The 21,595-nt window shown below is 38.9% G+C and overlaps 1 protein-coding gene across 1 annotated transcript; it reads left to right on the forward strand.

Moving 5' to 3' along the window:
• Nucleotides 1–24: 24 nt before the first annotated feature.
• Nucleotides 25–9,706, forward strand: mrps36.S (mitochondrial ribosomal protein S36 S homeolog). Its single transcript, NM_001097820.1, has 4 exons — nucleotides 25–67; nucleotides 7,145–7,208; nucleotides 8,468–8,679; nucleotides 9,468–9,706. The coding sequence occupies exons 1-4, from the start codon at nucleotides 29–31 to the stop codon at nucleotides 9,483–9,485; spliced, it is 333 nt and encodes a 110-aa protein (NP_001091289.1). The 5' UTR covers nucleotides 25–28; the 3' UTR covers nucleotides 9,486–9,706.
• The last annotated feature ends 11,889 nt before the right edge of the window (nucleotides 9,707–21,595 follow it).

Consider the following 21,595-nt stretch of genomic DNA (forward strand, 5'->3'; position numbering starts at 1 on the left):
ACTGGGAACTAGCAGCTACCATTTCGCCATGGGTAGCAAGATGGCGGCGGCCAGCAGGGTCGTTCAGGTAGGAGAGTAAGAAGTTACTTCACTTGCTAAATTTGCGGAAGTGAATAAATCGTCTTTGTAAAAGTTAGCCCTACTCTATACTTGTTTGACCAGCTATGTATGTATGTCTTGAGTCTTGAGCAAGGTCTTTGTAAGGAAAGGAAGGGCGAGGGGGTCACACTGGTAGAGGAGACGTGAGGGATAGTAGACAGGGTATCGATTTGCTGCATTCTGCACTCAAGTTAAACATCTCTCAGAATCGCTTTGAATCTTACGTTCGTTTCCTGGGATCAAATGCCTGGAGGGCAGCAGTAACTGGTGTGTAAGTAATGGTGCAGTGTGCCAGTGTGATTAGAGGACTTGCATTATTATTATTTATATTGTGTCACCATCTTCTGCAGTAGTTTACAGAGTAAAGGGATACAAACACACGTCTCAGCAGTTTGCTCTGGGAAATGCATCAGAAGGCAACTTCACATGATTATGAGATTTGCATGTTTTCCCACCACCATTCACTGTGACACTATTGCTACGTTATTTTCAGGAGATGTGGAAGTGAGACTTTTTTATGATTTACTCTCAACACATAATATGAGGTATTATCATACTGCTGGATATTTCCCTTTTCTGAATTTAAATTATAGCTTATGCCAAAATAATGCAAAGAACGATGGCATACTCTGTGTTTTAACTACTAGTTGCTTCCTATTAGTTTTACTGGGTGTTGTATGTCATGTAGCACCAAGGGTAGGGACACACTGGGCGATTTGGGGAGATTTAGTCGCCTGGCGACTAATCGCAGCGACTTTTCTTCCGGAATGCCTCCCCTCACTCTGCGCCTGGATAAAATGAAAAGTCGCCGGCGCTAATCACACACGGCGATTCGTTTTCCGAAGTTGCCTCACGAGGAAACTTCGGGCGACTTTGGAAAACGAATCGCCGCGTGTGATTAGCGCAGGCGATTTTTCATTTTAGCCAGGCGCAGAGCGAGGGGAGGCATTCGGGGAAGATTGGTCGTGGAAAGTCGCTGCGATTAGTCGCCAGGCGACTAATTCTCCCCAAATCGCCCAGTGTGTCCCTACCCTAAGGAGGGGGAACTGTATTCACCTAAAACGTTTTTGCTAAAAGAGAGCACAATAAACCTATGTTCAAAATTACATTCTGTCTATCCATTTATTAGGAAGCAGGATACAAATCCATTTTTTTTTTCACTGAACATCCTCTCATGTTTCAGGCTGTTTTCCTCATAGCTATTACTTGGTTAAAGGGGACCTGCCACTCAAACACTAATTGTAAACCCTTTTTTTTTTTTTTTTTTTTTTTTCATGCCAGTCAGGCAAAATTAGCTTTTATTACATTTTATCAGTTATTTAAATATTGTTTACTTTATTATTTTGGAATTCACAATCACAGCAATAAGAAAGCCATTTTGTGGAAGCTGTTGCAAAGGCAAACTTTTAGAATACAACAAAGGAGAGCACTCACCCAAATCTCGCCAAAGGCAGACCGGACTGTCTGCACTGACACATGAACGCGCCTCCGAAAACACCATGAAAATTGTATCAATTTATAACGGAGAACCAGGCAGTATCAAGGTCTTTAAAGTTTTGAGTTTTATTAACGAGTTAGTTACATTATGAAGGATCAAACATCGGCAACAGTGAATCAAACCCCACGCTTCATGCGTTTCATGGCCTCACGCCACTACTGATGTTTGATTCTTCATAATGTAACTAACTCGTTGCGCTAAATTGTAGAACGATGTACAGATACACCATCTGCATTAAGATGTTCTTGCAGGTCTTTGGAGGTGATCTTTGGGTTGTCTGTAACCATTCTCACAATCCTCCACATATGCTGCTCCTGTATTTTTGTTGGCCTGCCAGACCTGGGTTTATAGCAACTGTGCCTGTGGCCTTCCATTTCCTAAATACATTCCTTACAGTTGAAACTGACAGTTTAAACCTCTGAGGTAGCTTTTTGTCTTCCCCTAAACCATGATACTGAACACTGTTTGTTTCAGATCTTTTGAGAGTTGCTTTGAGGATCCCATGCTGTCACTCTTCAGAGGAGAAACACAATTTGCATTTGGCCACCTTAAAAACTTTACTATGCCTTTTCTCATGATTGGACATCCCTGCCTGTTCATGGCTTAACAAGCTAATCAAACCAATAATCAGTATTGAGCAGTTGCATGCATTAAAATTAGCAAAATTACAAATTATTTTTATTAAAATTACAAATCTTTGCACAGCCAGTTTTTCACATTTGATTTAATTACATATAACTGAATACTGCTTCACTAAAAATCTTTGTTCAGAAAACACCCCAGTACTCAGATTTTCTTGAGAAATGAAAGACATACATACCACTGTTCAACATCTTTTTTGTTGAAAGTGGAGTAAATTATTATGCGTGCTGAAAGGGGTTCCAAAACTTTTTCATATGACTGTATCTAGAAGATCAGTTATAAAAGGTGGTAGGACTTCAATACAGTCAATTAGAAAAATATCCACGGCACACAGGCTGCTGCAACCAAGGAACCCCTTGCACGTTTATTGCGGAAGTGAGCAGGACTTCAATACAGGACATTAAGGAGCAACAGAATAAGCATCTCCAGTTAACGTAATGTTGCTGATTAGCCCCTTCTTGGCAAGATGATCTTTAGCAAAGGGCAATGACATGGTAGTAGCATTTGAAGAATATGAATTACATTGGGTTTCACATGGAAAATTGTAAAAGGGATGTTGGTAGATTTTAGAATCCAAACAAAACAAAGGAAATAGTTGTTGACTTTAGGAGAACACGTGGGGATCATTCTCCACTGTACATTGACGGATCTCCGGTGGAAATTGTCAAGAGCACTAAATTCCCTGGGGTACATCTGGCAGAGAACCTCTCCTGGTCCCTTAACACCAGCTCTATAGTGAAGAAAGCACAGCAGTGTCTCTACTTTCTGTGAAAGCTGAAAAAAGCCCACCTTCCACCACCCATTCTCACTATCTTCTACAGAGGGTCTATTGAAAGCATTTTATTCAGCTGCATCACTACCTGGTATGGAAACTGCTCTGTATCAGATCGCAAGATCCTGCAGTGGGTGGTGAGGACAGCGGAAAAGATCATTGGGGGTCTCGCTTCCTGCCATTATGGATATTTACCACACCCGCGGTCTCCAGAAGGCTACCAGCATTGTCAGGGATAGCACCCACCCTGCACACGATCTCTTAACCCTCTTGCCATCCTGTAAAAGGTAAAAGATACCGCAGTATTTGAGTGCTCTCCAGAATGCAAAACAGTCTATTTCAACAAGCCATCAGGTATCTCAACTCCCAAGGACTGAACTGAATATATTCATAAGGAACTTAAATGTCCACTTTGCCCAGCATGACCATGTACTAGAGTTGTTTTATACCAGCCGGGGGTTCTGGAGGAACGTAATTTCGTTTCTACTATGTACTTTATTTACTGTATAAGGCTGAAATGACAATAAAATCCACTTGACTTGTTGACTTGAATTGAGTGGGTAGGTCAGGATAAATATAGTGAATAAAGTACCCCCTATTGTGAAATCTAAGGATATCATAAGTCACAAGGAGTTCCATAACCATATACATGTCATGGAACTCCGAGGTTACTTCTAATATCCTCATGTTTCCAACAAGGGGTACTTTATTTATTATAATACACAAGTTTGGGACAAAAATGACATTCCAACTCACCGATTATAACCGATAACATCACTAGTCACTGTTTATAAGGGTATAATTTACAAGATTATTCATGGCTTTTGAGTATTATTGAAAAGGTGGGTTTTTGGGATGTGGCAGGTGGGTGGCAAAACCCACATTTACCTCTTCATAGGCTCGTGATTGTATTCATAGAGTTATAGGGTGAAACTTTTGATGATGAGGCATAACAAGTGTTGAAAAGGTGATACTTTTATTTTCTAACTAGAATAAAAAAATAGCAAGCTTTCAGAAAATTTTAGTTCCTTCTTCAAACTGATTGTCTCTGTGTACAATCCATGTTATGCATATGTTCTTTTCTTTTGTTTCAGTTTTTTTTGTATACAAAATCCTGTAATATTCTTTTAATAAGTTTTTTTTTTAATCTCCTGCCATCTAACTGGAGGTTCTCCAGCATTTGTGCACGATCAGCTGGGCTCTGTAGTAGGTTCATCCCCGTACTGTGAGATTTTTAAATGAGCAATTGCTCTTTTAATTCCTTGATTTTTAAAATTGTCAGGTCCCGAATAGCAATTCAAGGTTACAGTTTTTAGTCATGGTCCTTTTAGATTAGACAAAGGGGTGTGTATGGAAATAGAAGGTAAAATGGGGAGGGTTATGGAAAGAAATATGCTTATTTGCACATATATTATGGCTTAAGCACAATATATGCACTATATTTATTGGTCTTGGGAGTAGATTAATGGATACGTTCTTAGTTGCACACAAACATTAATGGTATAGAATAATACACTATGTGAGTCTTTCTGTGGGTATATATGTGTGTGTGTGTATGAATATATATATATATATATATATATATATATATATATATATATATATATGCACAGTAATATGCACTCTATTGTTGAGTCTGGTAGAAAACTATAAGATAGGGCTTTATTTTGCACAAATAAATTGAATGGTATAATATATTTTCAAGAAACACTGGAGAATTGGAATATTTGCTAGCTTTACTTTGCATGTTGTATATTCTTTCCTATAAAGTGTATATTGCAGTATGGCTTATTACAGTATATGCCTTTATTTTTGTGTGGGTGTTTAATATGTACTGGATGGTTTGGGGCAGGAAGGGAAAACATTGCAATTCCATATCACTGTCTATGTTCTTTTGTATGCAGAAGAGATGACAATAAATTGGACTTGACTTGATATATATATGTCAGAGCCAACATAGTTTCTTTGTAATCCGCTTTGAAGAAGGAATTGAAATGTTTTGGAAGCTTGCTATGATTAACATCTTAGTTAGCCAATAAAGGTATCACCTTTTCACCACTTTTGTTATGCCTCATATTAAAAGTGTTACCCTATAACCTTTTTAACTGGCTAACACTGTACACAACAATTTACCTGGATTATCTTGCTAAAAGTTTTAACTTTTAATACACAAACTAGACAGTTCATTTATACATACATCTATAAAATTATTATACAAGGACATAAACATTATATAGAACATATAAACTGTTAGTAGAATAAAAATACTAAGAAACCCTATACATCAGTGCTGTCCAACTTCTATAGTACCGAGTGCCGGAATTTTTCTAATCTACATGGTGGAGGGCCGATAACGGAAGCCAGTGTTAGCCACTCCCTGTTTTAAGACCACACCCACTTTAAACCACACCTATGTTACCACAAGTCCATGTCCACATTAATAGTACACCAAAAAACCAAATGGTTGGTGCTCACTGCAGGGATCAGGGCCGGAACTAAGAGTAGGCAGCTGTCTAGGGCACCATCATTGAGGGGCGCACTTTTAAGGGGATTTTGTTTTTTTCAAGCGTTTATTTAATAATTTGTTTCAGTAATCATGGTCACCCAGTTGGGTGGAATCCATCTCCTTCACCTTCTCCCTCTTGCCGGCAAGTAATAGCTCCTTCTGTGCGGTGCATCGCGATATACGCGTCAATGACATCACTGATGTGTTGGGTGACAGAGAGAGGCAGAGATCTGGCGGCCTGCTTGGTGTGGCTCTCGCTGCTCTCAGCCTTGCACAGTTGCACTGAACTGAAGACATTCTTTCTATTACTGTAAAGTGTGAAGCTTCCTGCTGGCACAGCCAGATACAGATTTGGGGGCCATATGTTTGCTGTTGGTGCTGGCACAGGTACATAAATACTTGGGGGCAGTATGATGTGATCAGATTTATTTTTGGCTGCTGCTGGCACAGGTAAAGATTGGGGGCAATATGATGGCTGCTGGAGGACTGTATGATGGATGGCTGCTGAGCTTGCTGGTACAGGCATGGGGGCAGTATAATGGATGGCTGCTGGGCTTGCTGGTACAGGTATAGGGAGCAGTAATATAAATGAAAAAGTGTTGTACATTTTCTTGCTCTCTTTATTTAAAAAACAGCATTGTAAGGAGGGAAATTGTAATGCAGGAATGGGTCACTGAGTGAAGCTCTTGCCTAGGGTGCCAAACTACCTTGTGCCTGCCCTGGCAAAGATGTCACTCATATGTGAAAAAAGTTAAGTCATATAAGACATACCCATAAATCCATATGCCTCCTCCTCCCTTGTGTTTAATACAGTACCCCAGCATATGATTAAACACCTTAGGGGCCACTAACAATAATTTACAAATGCTAACAAAACCCCAGAACAAATACCAAAGTATAACATACAGGGAGCATAGGGAAAACAGAACAGAACAGAGCAGGAGACAGGAATCGGGACCAGTCTAATATGTACTACATACAGTGAGACAGTGCTGGTGCCCCATTAGCATTTTGAATAAAGTGTGAACAGGTGAACAAAGTGGGAAGTTTCAGTCTGGGTCTCAGGTGTGAACAGTACAGGTCTTTAGGGGTGTGAACAATAGAGGTGTCACAAGTGTGAACAATACAGGGGATTACAGTGTGAATTTGAGGTTTAAACAATGTAGGGACCAGTTAATCTCTGTAGTGATACCTTTTAAAATTTACAAATGGTAAAAAAGACACAGCAAACAGACTTTGATGTGGAGGGCCATATAAAGGGGGGGTCGGGCCGTCAGTTTGACAGCCCTGCTATACATTATCAATTAATAAATCTTTGTGAGACCTGAAACTGATACTAAAAAAGGCTACATTGTCAAAACTGGGCACTCACAAATTATTAAAATGTAACCTTTATTTTTATACTATTGAAAGCCAAAAAAAAAAAGCTCTTTATTGGCATTTGCTAGGATACCAGCAGCTACCACTAAACAGAACCACATTGACCTTTATTTCAAATTATCCTCTCTATACTATACTATATTAAAAGAACAGTAGGTAGGACATATTTTTACCTCATACTTAATTCTTTATTGAATTTTACTGAGAACTATTGAACTTTACTGAGCCATTTGCACATTTATTGCAGGTTGTGAAGCCACATGTACCAGCGATTAGATTTCCTGATCGAAAGAACAGTCCTAAGCCTAGTGGTGAGTTTGCAAGTTTTTATACACATGGTAGATACAACAGCTTCAACTTGTCTAAATGAAAGCAAATCAAATTAACTAGTTGACACAGTTTGCTTTTGTGCTTAAAACACCAGCATATGCCATAAGTGTAGAATAGAGCAAATAAATAGTATCCTACTACAACCATTGAGTGCATACTGGTCTGGTCTAAGTGGTTTATTGACTTTTTTCTATATCAGGCCCCTTTGTTCAGCTTCTCAGAAAACTGTATGTACAGATGCATTGGTTTCACAAAAATGTCTCTTGTAGATCCCCATCATGTAAAGCCATGTGGCATTATAGATGTGTTCCAAGGCTATATTAGCCTTGATTAATAATCAATTAATAAAAGACATACCATCAAAAATCAGTAGATTTTTGCATATCAGAAGAACTCAAATCAAATTACTTTTTGCGTATTTAGGACATCTGCTAGCTCATGAGTGATTCTGATATTGGAGAGTTAATAATAGATGCTAATAAATGTCCCATCTTGTTTATATGGAGTTACCTATGTCTGTCTGATGCAAGTGATACTACCTGCATAAAAATGCACGTCACTGCATTAAGAATATTGTCATGGAAATGTGTAATGCTCTGGGTATGATAGTGTGTGTGATAAGGAAAAGAGGAATTCAACAGAACAACATTTAAACAGTGTGCATGTTTACTAGGAGTGGACCTAAGGAGTTGGAATATGGCTGAGACACTTAGGTGCCCAGAAAAGAACCACCAACCGCTCTTGTCGCCACTATATCATTGGGATCCAGGGCAACATATCATGTATCGCTTTTATGGGGTATTGTGCCTCTATAGGCAGGGAATTTCAAGAAAGGGATTACTGGCCTTTTAAAATTTGGTAGAACACCCTTTGTTAAAAATTACTGCAATTAAGCAATTCCTATAGCCATAAAATATCTTTCTACACCCCTCTTTGGTCAATTTGCACTGCTCTGCTTTAGAAAACTACTCCACATCTCCAGATTTGAAGGATGCCTACTGCAGACTGCAGTTTTCAGATTTCTCCACAAATGTTTCAGAACAGTCAAGCATTTTCTTTTTAAAACTAAAACACTGCAAATACTAAACAATTTGTGGCAGAACTGGTACATTCAAATCATTTATAATGATCAAAACGTTTTTGGCACAACTAAAATAGCTTAATTTTGCAAAAACGAATTTAAACTAAAAAGTTTCATTTTGTTTAAAACAGAGAAAATAAAATACATTTTATTTTTCAGTACAAGAAGCTTTAAAGTCCATGATCTACCCCTTCAGTGCTCCCTCAGTAATACCACATCAAGGTGCAACTGGTAACCCTTCGTCAGGTACTCAGAATACTCCATCTGTACACAGAGTACCAAGTAAACCCGACACATTGGCTGTAATAAAACCACTGCCTCAGAAATACAGAAGAAAGATATTGAGCAATGAAGAAATGGAATATATCCAAGTAAGCAACGTGAAACTACGAGTCTTGTATTAATTTTTGAAATGCATGCTTTGCTTTCAGTTCAGGACGTGGTCAGCACCTGTTTTATAACGTTTTTACATTGTTGAAGAAATGATTGTTTATGAAGTTAAGTAAACTGAATTGCAGGTTAAGAAGAAAAATATAAAATAACCTTTTATTATTGTAAGAAGGTTTATTTTGGGGACTGCCTGTCAATTTAAGCAGGGAAACTGAACTGAAACCTGTTCACTTCACTAACATAACTGGGAAGGAAAGATCAAGGAATGGCCATCTGTGGTAGGGTATTTTCAATAATCTGTCAAGTGCAAGTTTAGGGGGTGAATTTCAGATGTTTTATAAGTGTTTAATTCAGAGTAGATTTGCTGTTTGGTAATGTGAAAGATTGCCAAATTTTAACGCATCATAAAATAGGTGGTTTTATGTGAGTAACTTATTTTTACTACACATAAGCAGCCAATGTGTTGACCACTGGCTCTTGGACTATTTTTGGACGGAAGCTAGATAAGTAAGACGTTGGCTGTATGTTTTTATAAATAGTGTATTTTTCCTACTGTTTCACAAAGAGCATGTACATTGTTTTCAAGCAAAACTATTTGACCATTAAAAGCTAGTGTTCTTTATAGACCGTTATGATAAACTGAATCTATATTTTTAGCAATGGTCTCGCATTAATTGTGCAAAAACTCTATATCCTAAATAATGAACAAACTTGTACTTATTACAAAAAAAAAATTTTTGTAAGTAACACAGTTCACTTGTTTTTTCAGCGTGGAGGTCCTGAATAAGAAGTCCGAGGCAAGATTCAAGTGTGCAATTGCATCATGCCAAGACATTAAAATGTGTTATATAAATATTAAAATATCAACAATTGTAAAGTAGTAGTTTTAATGAATAACTATGGTAGCTTCTCACACAAGTTGGCAACCAGTAACCTTGTTTTTCTTTAAGAAGCAACTTTAGGAAATGTTGTATTTACATTTTGTAAAAATAAAAAAAATTCAAGTAATATGACTGGCATTATTTAGTCAGAAATATTTAATGCACTGGGTATTTACTAAATTATTAGGTTAAAAGAGTAATACATTGCGTAGGCAACAAGATTAAAGTTTAGGTGGCTTATTTATTCTGTTTTAATACTACTTAAATATGTTTATCAATCCGTATAGAATTCACAATACATATTGCTTGATTTATTAACTTATTGGAATAAATATCATGCAAGACTAGTGCCAGACAATAGCTTATCTCTGCCTGCAGTGAAACACAGGCTGAGAATCTGCTCCCCCCGCTGCTCATCTGCTCTGCCTGCACCTGGAAGCATTGTCTCTGCTCGGGTGCAGGCAGACACGTCTTATTTTGGTGCAGGAATCTGCCCTGTCTGCAGGAAGAGAAGGGGAGCAGCCAGCAGCAGATACTCCATCTGAGGAGAATTCGTATTGTCTGGCCCTAGACTAAGGCCAGCTGAAAATTAATAATAAACAGAGCTGTTTTCATACACAGTAGCCTGTGATTTAACCCTTTAAATGCCACAGATCGTAGAATCTACGTTCTGTGGCAAAGGTACTTGAAATGCCACAGAACGTAGATTCTACGTTCTGCAGCACTTCCGGGTTCAGAAGCGGAGGAGCGGCTGTTAGAGCCGCTCGCTCCGTTCCTGCTCGATCCCCTGCCCCTAGGCAACGAGCAGAGCAGGGGATCGAGTGGCCCCTGGGGCGCGATCGCCCAGGGGCCCAAAAACAGCAGCAGGCACGTGTTACTTACGTGTCCTGCTGCTGCAGCCTGCACCGGATCGACGATCTCCGCCCCCACAGCACACAGACAGGAACCACGAGGCAGATGTCTTCCAGGGAGTCTTCCTGATCGCCTGCAACAGTCTCCAGCGATTTTTTCAGGTTAGTGCAACAATTATACACACAAACACACCAACACACACTTATTACAGTAATACACACTTAGATTCACACTTACACACACTTACACATACATTTTTGGGGATTGGGGGGGTCACTTACACTCACTGCACTTACACACATGTGCACACGCACACACGCACACATAACATGTAATTTACCATTTGTACACACGCACACGCACATACATGGCATTGTGGCTTTTTTTTTTTTTTTCTTATCGCATCGTCTCTTTTTTTGGCTGAAAAAAATGTTTTATTGCCATTACGAATAGCGTATTCGCTAACCGTACTGTGCAATATCTTTTTTATGTTATTTCGGTGATTATATTGCAATTTTGGGTATTTTGGTGCATTTTTAGCCATTTTATTGAATTTTTAGCCATTTTATTGCATTTTCAGCTCTGCGTATGTTGTGTTCACTTGTTTCTAGCCGTATAACCTGTTTGGCCCAGCTAAAATATTCAAACTGTGATTCTGACGGCCGATAACACTAGTCTGGAAAAAAAACATTGATTTTTGTGGTTTTATTGGATTTTTTTGCATTTCACTCTTTACTGCCTTATTTTGTTTTGCCTTGTAAATTTTATCTACTTTATATCCATTTGGGGGTCTCTGTGCGCCACATAGTTTGGTATATCTATGCATATTGGGCATCAAAGTGTTCAGTAGACCCCTGGCGTTCATATTTAGGATGTTTTATGCTGATACGTTACGAAATGTGGGGCATATAATGGGGTAAAATTCAAGCTTTGTGACGATTTTCAGAAATTTGATAAAAACCGTTATGTTCAGCATTGCTTTGCAGTTTGGCAGTTTGCAGTAGAAACACTTATTTACCCATATTGGATTCTTCAGAATGTGTACTTTCTGAAAATATATGGTTTTCTGGGGTCTCTGTACTGTTAGGGGGGTCTAATGTCGCATAATACACACACCAGGTGCTCATATTGCAGCAGCCAGCGCGTCAGCCGTGAAAATGTATATACACTATTGTCATTTGGGGGTCTCTGTGCGCCACATAGTTTGGTATATCTATGCATATTGGGCATCAAAGTGTTCAGTAGACCCCTGGCGTTCATATTTAGGATGTTTTATGCTGATACGTTACGAAATGTGGGGCATATAATGGGGTAAAATTCAAGCTTTGTGACGATTTTCAGAAATTTGATAAAAACCGTTATTTTCAGCATTGCTTTGCAGTTTGGCAGTTTGCAGTAGAAACACTTATTTACCCATATTGGATTCGTCAGAATGTGTACTTTCTGAAAATATATGGTTTTCTGGGGTCTCTGTACTGTTAGGGGGGTCTAATGTCGCATAATACACACACCAGGTGCTCATATTGCAGCAGCCAGCGTCAGCCGTGAAAATGTATATACACTATTGTCATTTGGGGGTCTCTGTACACCACATAGTTTGGTATATCTATGCATACTGGGCATCAAAGTGTTCAGTAGACCCCTGGCGTTCATATTTAGGATGTTTTATGCTGATACGTTACGAAATGTGTGGCATATAATGGGGTAGAATTCAAGCTTTGTGACGATTTTCAGAAATTTAATAAAAACCGTTATGTTCAGCATTGCTTTGCAGTTTGGCAGTTTGCAGTAGAAACACTTATTTACCCATATTGGATTCGTCAGAATGTGTACTTTCTGAAAATATATGGTTTTCTGGGGTCTCTGTACTGTTAGGGGGGTCTAATGTCGCATAATACACACTCCAGGTGCTCATATTGCAGCAGCCAGAGCGTCAGCCGTGAAAATGTATATACACTATTGTCATTTGGGGGTCTCTGTGCGCCACATAGTTTGGTATATCTATGCATATTGGGCATCAAAGTGTTCAGTAGACCCCTGGCGTTCATATTTAGGATGTTTTATGCTGATAAGTTATGAAATGTGGGGCATATAATGGGGTAAAATTCAAGCTTTGTGACGATTTTCAGAAATTTGATAAAAACCGTTATGTTCAGCATTGCTTTGCTGTTTGCCAGTTTGCAGTAGAAACACTTATTTACCCATATTGGATTCGTCAGAATGTGTACTTTCTGAAAATATATGGTTTTCTGGGGTCTCTGTACTGTTAGGGGGGTCTAATGTCGCATAATACGCACACCAGGTGCTCATATTGCAGCAGCCAGCGCGTCAGCCATGAAAATGTATATACACTATTGTCATTTGGGGGTCTCTGTGCGCCACATAGTTTGGTATATCTATGCATACTGGGCATCAAAGTGTTCAGTAGACCCCTGGCGTTCATATTTAGGATGTTTTATGCTGATACGTTACGAAATGTGTGGCATATAATGGGGTAGAATTCAAGCTTTGTGACGATTTTCAGAAATTTGATAAAAACCGTTATGTTCAGCATTGCTTTGCAGTTTGGCAGTTTGCAGTAGAAACACTTATTTACCCATATTGGATTCGTCAGAATGTGTACTTTCTGAAAATATATGGTTTTCTGGGGTCTCTGTACTGTTAGGGGGGTCTAATGTCGCATAATACACACTCCAGGTGCTCATATTGCAGCAGCCAGAGCGTCAGCCGTGAAAATGTCTATACATATTGTCATTTGGGGGTCTCTGTGCGCCACATAGTTTGGTATATCTATGCACATTGGGCATCAAACTGTTTAGTAGACCCATATGTTTATATTTAGGATGCTTTATGCTGGTAATGATACATGGACAATACGATGCTGGAAAGTTGAAGCTTTGAGGCAATTTCCAGATATTTCACCAAAACCGCCAAATTTGGCAAAGCCTTGCGACTCAGTAGTTTGGAGCAGAAAGGCATGGGTACCCATTTTAGATTCTGTAGAATGTGTACTTTCCAAAAATATATGGGGTTGGGGGTAAACATCTATTTCTGTGTTTTTACCCCACAAAAATGCAGTGAATGTGTTAATTTTTCATTAGCTGAAGTTACCCACCGGACAATTTGTATGTGCTAACTTCATTTTGGGGCCTCTAAATGCCATATACTTTGGTAAACTTATGAACGATGGCCACCAAAATGTTCTGAGGAACCCTGGCAATCATATTTAGGGTGCTTTTTCTTAGTACGTAATGACACATGGGTGATATGGTGCTGGGAAGTTGAAGCTTTGAGGCAATTTTCAGATATTTCACCAAAACCGACAACTTTGGGAAAGCCTTGCGACTCAGTAGTTTGGAGCAATAAGGCATGGGTACCCATTTTAGATTCGGTAGAATGTGTACTTTCCAAAAATGTATGGGTTTGGGGGGTAAACATATATTTCTGTGTTTTTACCCCACAAAAATGCAGTCAATGTGTTGATTTTTCATTAGCTGAAGTTACCCACGGGACTGTTTGTATGCGCTAACTTCATTTTGGGGCCTCTAAATGCCAGATACTTTGGTAAACCTATGAACAATGGCCACCAAACTGTTCGGAGTAACCCTGGCAATCATATTTAGGGTGCTTTTTCTTAGTACGTAATGACACATGGGTGATATGGTGCTGGGAAGTTGAAGCTTTGAGGCAATTTTCAGATATTTCACCAAAACCGACAACTTTGGGAAAGCCTTGCGACTCAGTAGTTTGGAGCAATAAGGCATGGGTACCCATTTTAGATTCGGTAGAATGTGTACTTTCCAAAAATGTATGGGTTTGGGGGGTAAACATATATTTCTGTGTTTTTACCCCACAAAAATGCAGTCAATGTGTTGATTTTTCATTAGCTGAAGTTACCCACGGGACTGTTTGTATGCGCTAACTTCATTTTGGGGCCTCTAAATGCCAGATACTTTGGTAAACCTATGAACAATGGCCACCAAACTGTTCGGAGGAACCCTGGCAATCATATTTAGGGTGCTTTTTCTTAGTACGTAATGACACATGGGTGATATGGTGCTGGGAAGTTGAAGCTTTGAGGCAATTTTCAGATATTTCACCAAAAACCGACAACTTTGGGAAAGCCTTGCGACTCAGTAGTTTGGAGCAGAAAGGCATGGGTACCCATTTTAGATTCAGTAGAATGTGTACTTTCCAAAAATATATGGGTTTGGGGGGTAAACATATATTTCTGTGTTTTTACCCCACAAAAATGCAGTCAATGTGTTGATTTTTCATTAGCTGAAGTTACCCACGGGACTGTTTGTATGCGCTAACTTCATTTTGGGGCCTCTAAATGCCAGATACTTTGGTAAACCTATGAACAATGGCCACCAAACTGTTCGGAGTAACCCTGGCAATCATATTTAGGGTGCTTTTTCTTAGTACGTAATGACACATGGGTGATATGGTGCTGGGAAGTTGAAGCTTTGAGGCAATTTTCAGATATTTCACCAAAACCGACAACTTTGGGAAAGCCTTGCGACTCAGTAGTTTGGAGCAATAAGGCATGGGTACCCATTTTAGATTCGGTAGAATGTGTACTTTCCAAAAATGTATGGGTTTGGGGGGTAAACATATATTTCTGTGTTTTTACCCCACAAAAATGCAGTCAATGTGTTGATTTTTCATTAGCTGAAGTTACCCACGGGACTGTTTGTATGCGCTAACTTCATTTTGGGGCCTCTAAATGCCAGATACTTTGGTAAACCTATGAACAATGGCCACCAAACTGTTCGGAGTAACCCTGGCAATCATATTTAGGGTGCTTTTTCTTAGTACGTAATGACACATGGGTGATATGGTGCTGGGAAGTTGAAGCTTTGAGGCAATTTTCAGATATTTCACCAAAACCGACAACTTTGGGAAAGCCTTGCGACTCAGTAGTTTGGAGCAATAAGGCATGGGTACCCATTTTAGATTCGGTAGAATGTGTACTTTCCAAAAATGTATGGGTTTGGGGGGTAAACATATATTTCTGTGTTTTTACCCCACAAAAATGCAGTCAATGTGTTGATTTTTCATTAGCTGAAGTTACCCACGGGACTGTTTGTATGCGCTAACTTCATTTTGGGGCCTCTAAATGCCAGATACTTTGGTAAACCTATGAACAATGGCCACCAAACTGTTCGGAGGAACCCTGGCAATCATATTTAGGGTGCTTTTTCTTAGTACGTAATGACACATGGGTGATATGGTGCTGGGAAGTTGAAGCTTTGAGGCAATTTTCAGATATTTCACCAAAACCGACAACTTTGGGAAAGCCTTGCGACTCAGTAGTTTGGAGCAGAAAGGCATGGGTACCCATTTTAGATTCAGTAGAATGTGTACTTTCCAAAAATATATGGGTTTGGGGGGTAAACATATATTTCTGTGTTTTTACCCCACAAAAATGCAGTCAATGTGTTGATTTTTCATTAGCTGAAGTTACCCACGGGACTGTTTGTATGCGCTAACTTCATTTTGGGGCCTCTAAATGCCAGATACTTTGGTAAACCTATGAACAATGGCCACCAAACTGTTCGGAGTAACCCTGGCAATCATATTTAGGGTGCTTTTTCTTAGTACGTAATGACACATGGGTGATATGGTGCTGGGAAGTTGAAGCTTTGAGGCAATTTTCAGATATTTCACCAAAACCGACAACTTTGGGAAAGCCTTGCGACTCAGTAGTTTGGAGCAATAATGCATGGGTACCCATTTTAGATTCGGTAGAATGTGTACTTTCCAAAAATGTATGGGTTTGGGGGGTAAACATATATTTCTGTGTTTTTACCCCACAAAAATGCAGTCAATGTGTTGATTTTTCATTAGCTGAAGTTACCCACGGGACTGTTTGTATGCGCTAACTTCATTTTGGGGACTCTAAATGCCAGATACTTTGGTAAACTTATGAACAATGGCCACCAAAATGTTCAGAGGAACCCTGGCAATCATATTTAGGGTGCTTTTTCTTAGTACGTAATGACACATGGGTGATATGGTGCTGGGAAGTTGAAGCTTTGAGGCAATTTTCAGATATTTCACCAAAACCGACAACTTTGGGAAAGCCTTGCGACTCAGTAGTTTGGAGCAGAAAGGCATGGGTACCCATTTTAGATTCAGTAGAATGTGTACTTTCCAAAAATATATGGGTTTGGGGGGTAAACATATATTTCTGTGTTTTTACCCCACAAAAATGCAGTCAATGTGTTGATTTTTCATTAGCTGAAGTTACCCACGGGACTGTTTGTATGCGCTAACTTCATTTTGGGGCCTCTAAATGCCAGATACTTTGGTAAACCTATGAACAATGGCCACCAAACTGTTCGGAGTAACCCTGGCAATCATATTTAGGGTGCTTTTTCTTAGTACGTAATGACACATGGGTGATATGGTGCTGGGAAGTTGAAGCTTTGAGGCAATTTTCAGATATTTCACCAAAACCGACAACTTTGGGAAAGCCTTGCGACTCAGTAGTTTGGAGCAATAATGCATGGGTACCCATTTTAGATTCGGTAGAATGTGTACTTTCCAAAAATGTATGGGTTTGGGGGGTAAACATATATTTCTGTGTTTTTACCCCACAAAAATGCAGTCAATGTGTTGATTTTTCATTAGATGAAGTTACCCACAGGACTATTTGTATGCGCTAACTTCATTTTGAGGCCTCTAAATGCCAGATACTTTGATAAACCTATGAACAATGGCCACCAAACTGTTTGGAGGAACCCTGGCAATCATATTTAGGGTGCTTTTTCTTGGTGCGTAACGATACATGGGTGATATGGTGCTGGGAAGTTGAAGCTTTGAGGCAATTTTCAGATATTTCACCAAAACCGACAATTGTGGGAAAGCCTTACGACTCAGTAGTTTGGAGCAGAAAGGCATGGGTACCCATTTTAGATTCGGTAGAATGTGTACTTTCCAAAAATATATGGGTTTTGGGGGGTAAACATATATTTCTGTGTTTTTACCCCACAAAAATGCAGTCAATGTGTTGATCTTTCATTAGCTGAAGTTACCCACGGGACTGTTTGTATGCGCTAACTTCATTTTGGGGCCTCTAAATGCCAGATACTTTGGTAAACTTATGAACAATGACCACCAAAATGTTCAGAGGAACCCTGGCAATCATATTTAGGGTGCTTTTTCTTAGTACGTAATGATACATGGGTGATATGGTGCTGGGAAGTTGAAGGTTTGAGGAAATTTTCAGATATTTCACCAAAACCGACAATTTTGGGAAAGCCTTACGACTCAGTAGTTTGGAGCAGAAAGGCATGGGTACCCATTTTAGATTCAGTAGAATGTGTACTTTCCAAAAATATATGGGTTTGGGGGGTAAACATATAATTCTGTGTTTTTACCCCACAAAAAATGCAGTCAATGTGTTGATTTCTCAGTAGCTGAAGTAAAGTCCTAAACAATTTGGATGTGCTAACTACATATTGGTGTCTCTAAATGCCAGATACTTTGGTAAACCTATGCATAATGGGTATCAAATTGTTCAGTGGACCCCTGGCAATCATATTTCAGGTGCTTTTTCTTGGTACCTAATATAGTTTGGGATATGCGGAGCAGCAAAATAAAACCTTTGAAATGATTTTTCAGAATTTTGAATTTTTTGTTGAAAAACCGCTATGTTCAGACAAGCTTTTATGTTTGGTAGTTGGGAGTAGAGAGACATAGTTACCCATTTTGTAATCGGCAGAATGTGTATTTTTCAAAAATGTATGGTTTTCTGGGGTAAACCTACGGTTTCAGGATTTTTTGCCTTGGAATCTAAAGCATGCCGTTTTCTGCCTTAGTGCTTTCAAAATTTGGTAATAGACTGCCGGGAGTTTTTGCTGTACAGAAATCCTAAATCTCCCTAAAACTATACATATCTGGTATTGGCACGTTCGAGAGACATAAGGCTTTCCAAATCAGTTGGATTTTCATCCGTAAAATGAAATATTTTTCTGGTATAAATTGATATACGATGAAAAATGGTAATTTTTCATTTTTTTTTGGTATTTAGCACTATAAATTTTTTTGCACAGGTGTAAATACATGAAAACTCAGGCAGATTTAGAAAGCTCAGTTTCTACCGAAAAAAACAATGTATAGTTTTCCTAGGTAAACTATAGGTTTCCCCTCAGAAAATGCCCCTAAAGTGAGAGAGCACAAAATGTTTCAAAAACGGCTGGCATTTCGCGTAACCAAAATGTGAAATTCTGCTGGCACTTAAAAGGTTAATTGTAGTAAGAGTAATGTAAGCAAAGTTGATGTCAACCTAAAATGTAAACAGTGGTATAATTGCTCTTTGCCTTGCTATGGTATATGGTATATTGGTATACAATTTATTTGGACACATAAATATCTTAATTCGCTAGTTTTGCCCTTCAGAATTAAGCTGTTCTTTGCTTGTATTCTTTTGAATCTCCTGTAGCAGTATATTACAGATGAGCACATTAATGTTACATTTGGAAACCTCTGGACTCTTGCAGAGCATGGCCACTACTTAAGAACTCTGTCTCCTAAAAGTGTATTGCTGTTAGTTTCACAATGTTTTCCTCATACAAGGCTGCAAAATAAACATAATACAGAGCAGTTTCTGTAAATTTGCAGGTCAGTTTCACCAGCTAGTTCTTTTATCTTTAGCTGCCATATGAATGCCCAGAAAAGAAAACATCTGGTACCATCTGTGTAGTTACTTTCAATTCATTTAAAGGAATTGTTCAATATAAAAATAAAAACTGGGTAAATAGGTAGAATGTGCAAAATAAAACAAGTGTTCAATTTAGTTAATTAGACAAACTGTAGTCTGCAAAGGCTGGAGTGACCAGATGTCTTAACATAATAGCCAGAACACTACTTCCTGCTTTGCAGCTCTCTCTTTTTTTTTCTACTGATTGTTTATCAGGCAGTAACCAATCAGTGAATTTGGGAGGGGTGACACATGGGTCATAACCGTTTGCTTTTGAATCTGACCTGCATGCTAAGGATCATAAACAAACTTCCTTAGCAGTTATGTTACATGTGGCCCCTCTTGAAGTTGCTGACTAATTCCGAGTTAGAGAGCTGAAAACTAGGAAGTTGTGTTCTGTTACGTTAGACCTCCGCTCACTCAGCCTTTATAGACAAATTTTTGCTAACTATATTAGAAACATTTTTAATTTTCACAGCCTGTTTACCTAGGTCACCAACTCTGTAAACTGTTCTAAATTGATAACGATGAAACATGTCTCATATTTCAAACATGCTGCTGAGAATTGTTTCAAGCAATGTTGTAAAGTATAACAGATGAACACCAGAGACAACAACATTAAACTTGAAACTTGAAAACTGGTAAAAAATGTAAAGCAATTTAAAAAAAGTGTTTATAGTGAATAATCTAAAAGCAACTGAACTGGAAAAAGTGCTTGGGAGCAACCTCTTTTAGAAACAAGTAACACCTGTTTTTAGGAGTTGCATGACACATTGGTAATTCTATCACAATAACTACACAAAATTAACACCTCTGTGAATTTCAGATGTCAATTCTCTAAAGAGTTGCAGTGTGCCGTTGTGATTGGATTGGTGGAAGAGTTTATATGCCGAGAATTTCCCACACGTCAGTTGAACCAAAGAAGCTGCTCGGATAAGCAGTGAAACGTCTTCAATAATTACTCATCAAGTCCAGTTGTTTATTTTTGAATTACTTGTATTAGATATACCATGACCTGGGTGAATGAAAATCTTCATGGTCATATTGAGAATTCAACCTGTGGGGGTAATTAGCCTGGGGGGGTCTATGTGGGGTGGGGGGTATGGGTTTTTTTGCCCATAGGTTGAATTCTCCTTTAAACATTAGGTTAGCGTGGTGCACTACTGATGGCTTAGCTTACCTGATTGATACACACCTGCTTATCTATCCAACAAGAGATATGGATAAGTGCTGATGCAGCGTATGTCCTGAAAAGTACATTCACAGTAAAGCTGGCCATAGATGCACAGATATAGATCTACAGTACATGGTTTTCGGACGGTCTGTGGCATGTATTGCCAATCTGACGACATCCATTGGCGACTGTCGCTACTATTTCCAGGTCATAACTTTCGTATGATGGCTGTCTGTCAATTAATGGCCATCTGATTTTGTTTTTTCCTACTAAATCCTACAATTTAAATCTGAATGATTTACTGTAGATTGTTGCTTTAAAATAAACTATCGCCATCTGAATGTTGTCATACATGGAATAAAAGCTGAACATCTATGGCCAGCTTAAGTATGATAAAATTTTTCCACAGGCTCCCTCTTTTATGCACATGATTGCAGTACACAGGAGGTGCCACCGTTGGTCCTCTATCAATAAAATCCACAACTCTCAATTTAAAAAAGGGTCACACTTTCATCCACTATAGAAGCATATGCTATAGCAACATCTGCTTTGTAACTAGTTGCTAGGCTAACACTGGAGGGTTGACAAAACCTCAAATTATTATGATGAACAGGTATTTATAAAAACACCAGTATGTTCTGCAGCCTTGTATAATAAATATGGGTGAATGCAATAAAAAGGAAAACATGTAAAAACCACAAGTAACCAATACAAGAGGTAAAGAGGGCCCTATCCAAAAAATCTAAAAGATGACATGGACCTCTGAGGATTAGCATATGCTGGCTGGGGCTTCAGTTAGCCTTTTCTTCATTGAGCAATTCCTCTTTACATTCTGTAGTGCATCTAAGTCCAAAGGTGACCTTAGCAGCCTCTTTTCACCATACACATTGGAAAGTCTCAATAGTTAATTCAGGGGATGCTTGCATAAACCCCCAGAAATCACTGAAAGGGTTGCCAGCTGGCCAGTATTTTGCCAATCTGGTCAGTAAAAATCCACAGGAAAGGTTTTAACTTAATTTTGTGATCAAAGCCAAATTACAGGTACTTCTTTCTTGGTGAGGTTCAGTAGCATAATTACAGATGTGTTCAGAATAATGGCAGTCCAACATCACTAACCAGATCAATCACTGTTTTTGGTAGAAATTATATTTCTATATTTTGAGGGGCATACCACATTTGTTTTAGGGTGGGCTCATGTCTAGGGCATTAGATGATCTCTTTTGACTTTATTTTGCTTCCTTGGACATTTGTAATAATAAGTGGCCACTTCAAGCATTTGC

The sequence above is a fragment of the Xenopus laevis genome, chromosome 5S (genome assembly GCF_017654675.1).
Source record: "Xenopus laevis strain J_2021 chromosome 5S, Xenopus_laevis_v10.1, whole genome shotgun sequence".
NCBI lineage: Eukaryota > Metazoa > Chordata > Amphibia > Anura > Pipidae > Xenopus > Xenopus laevis.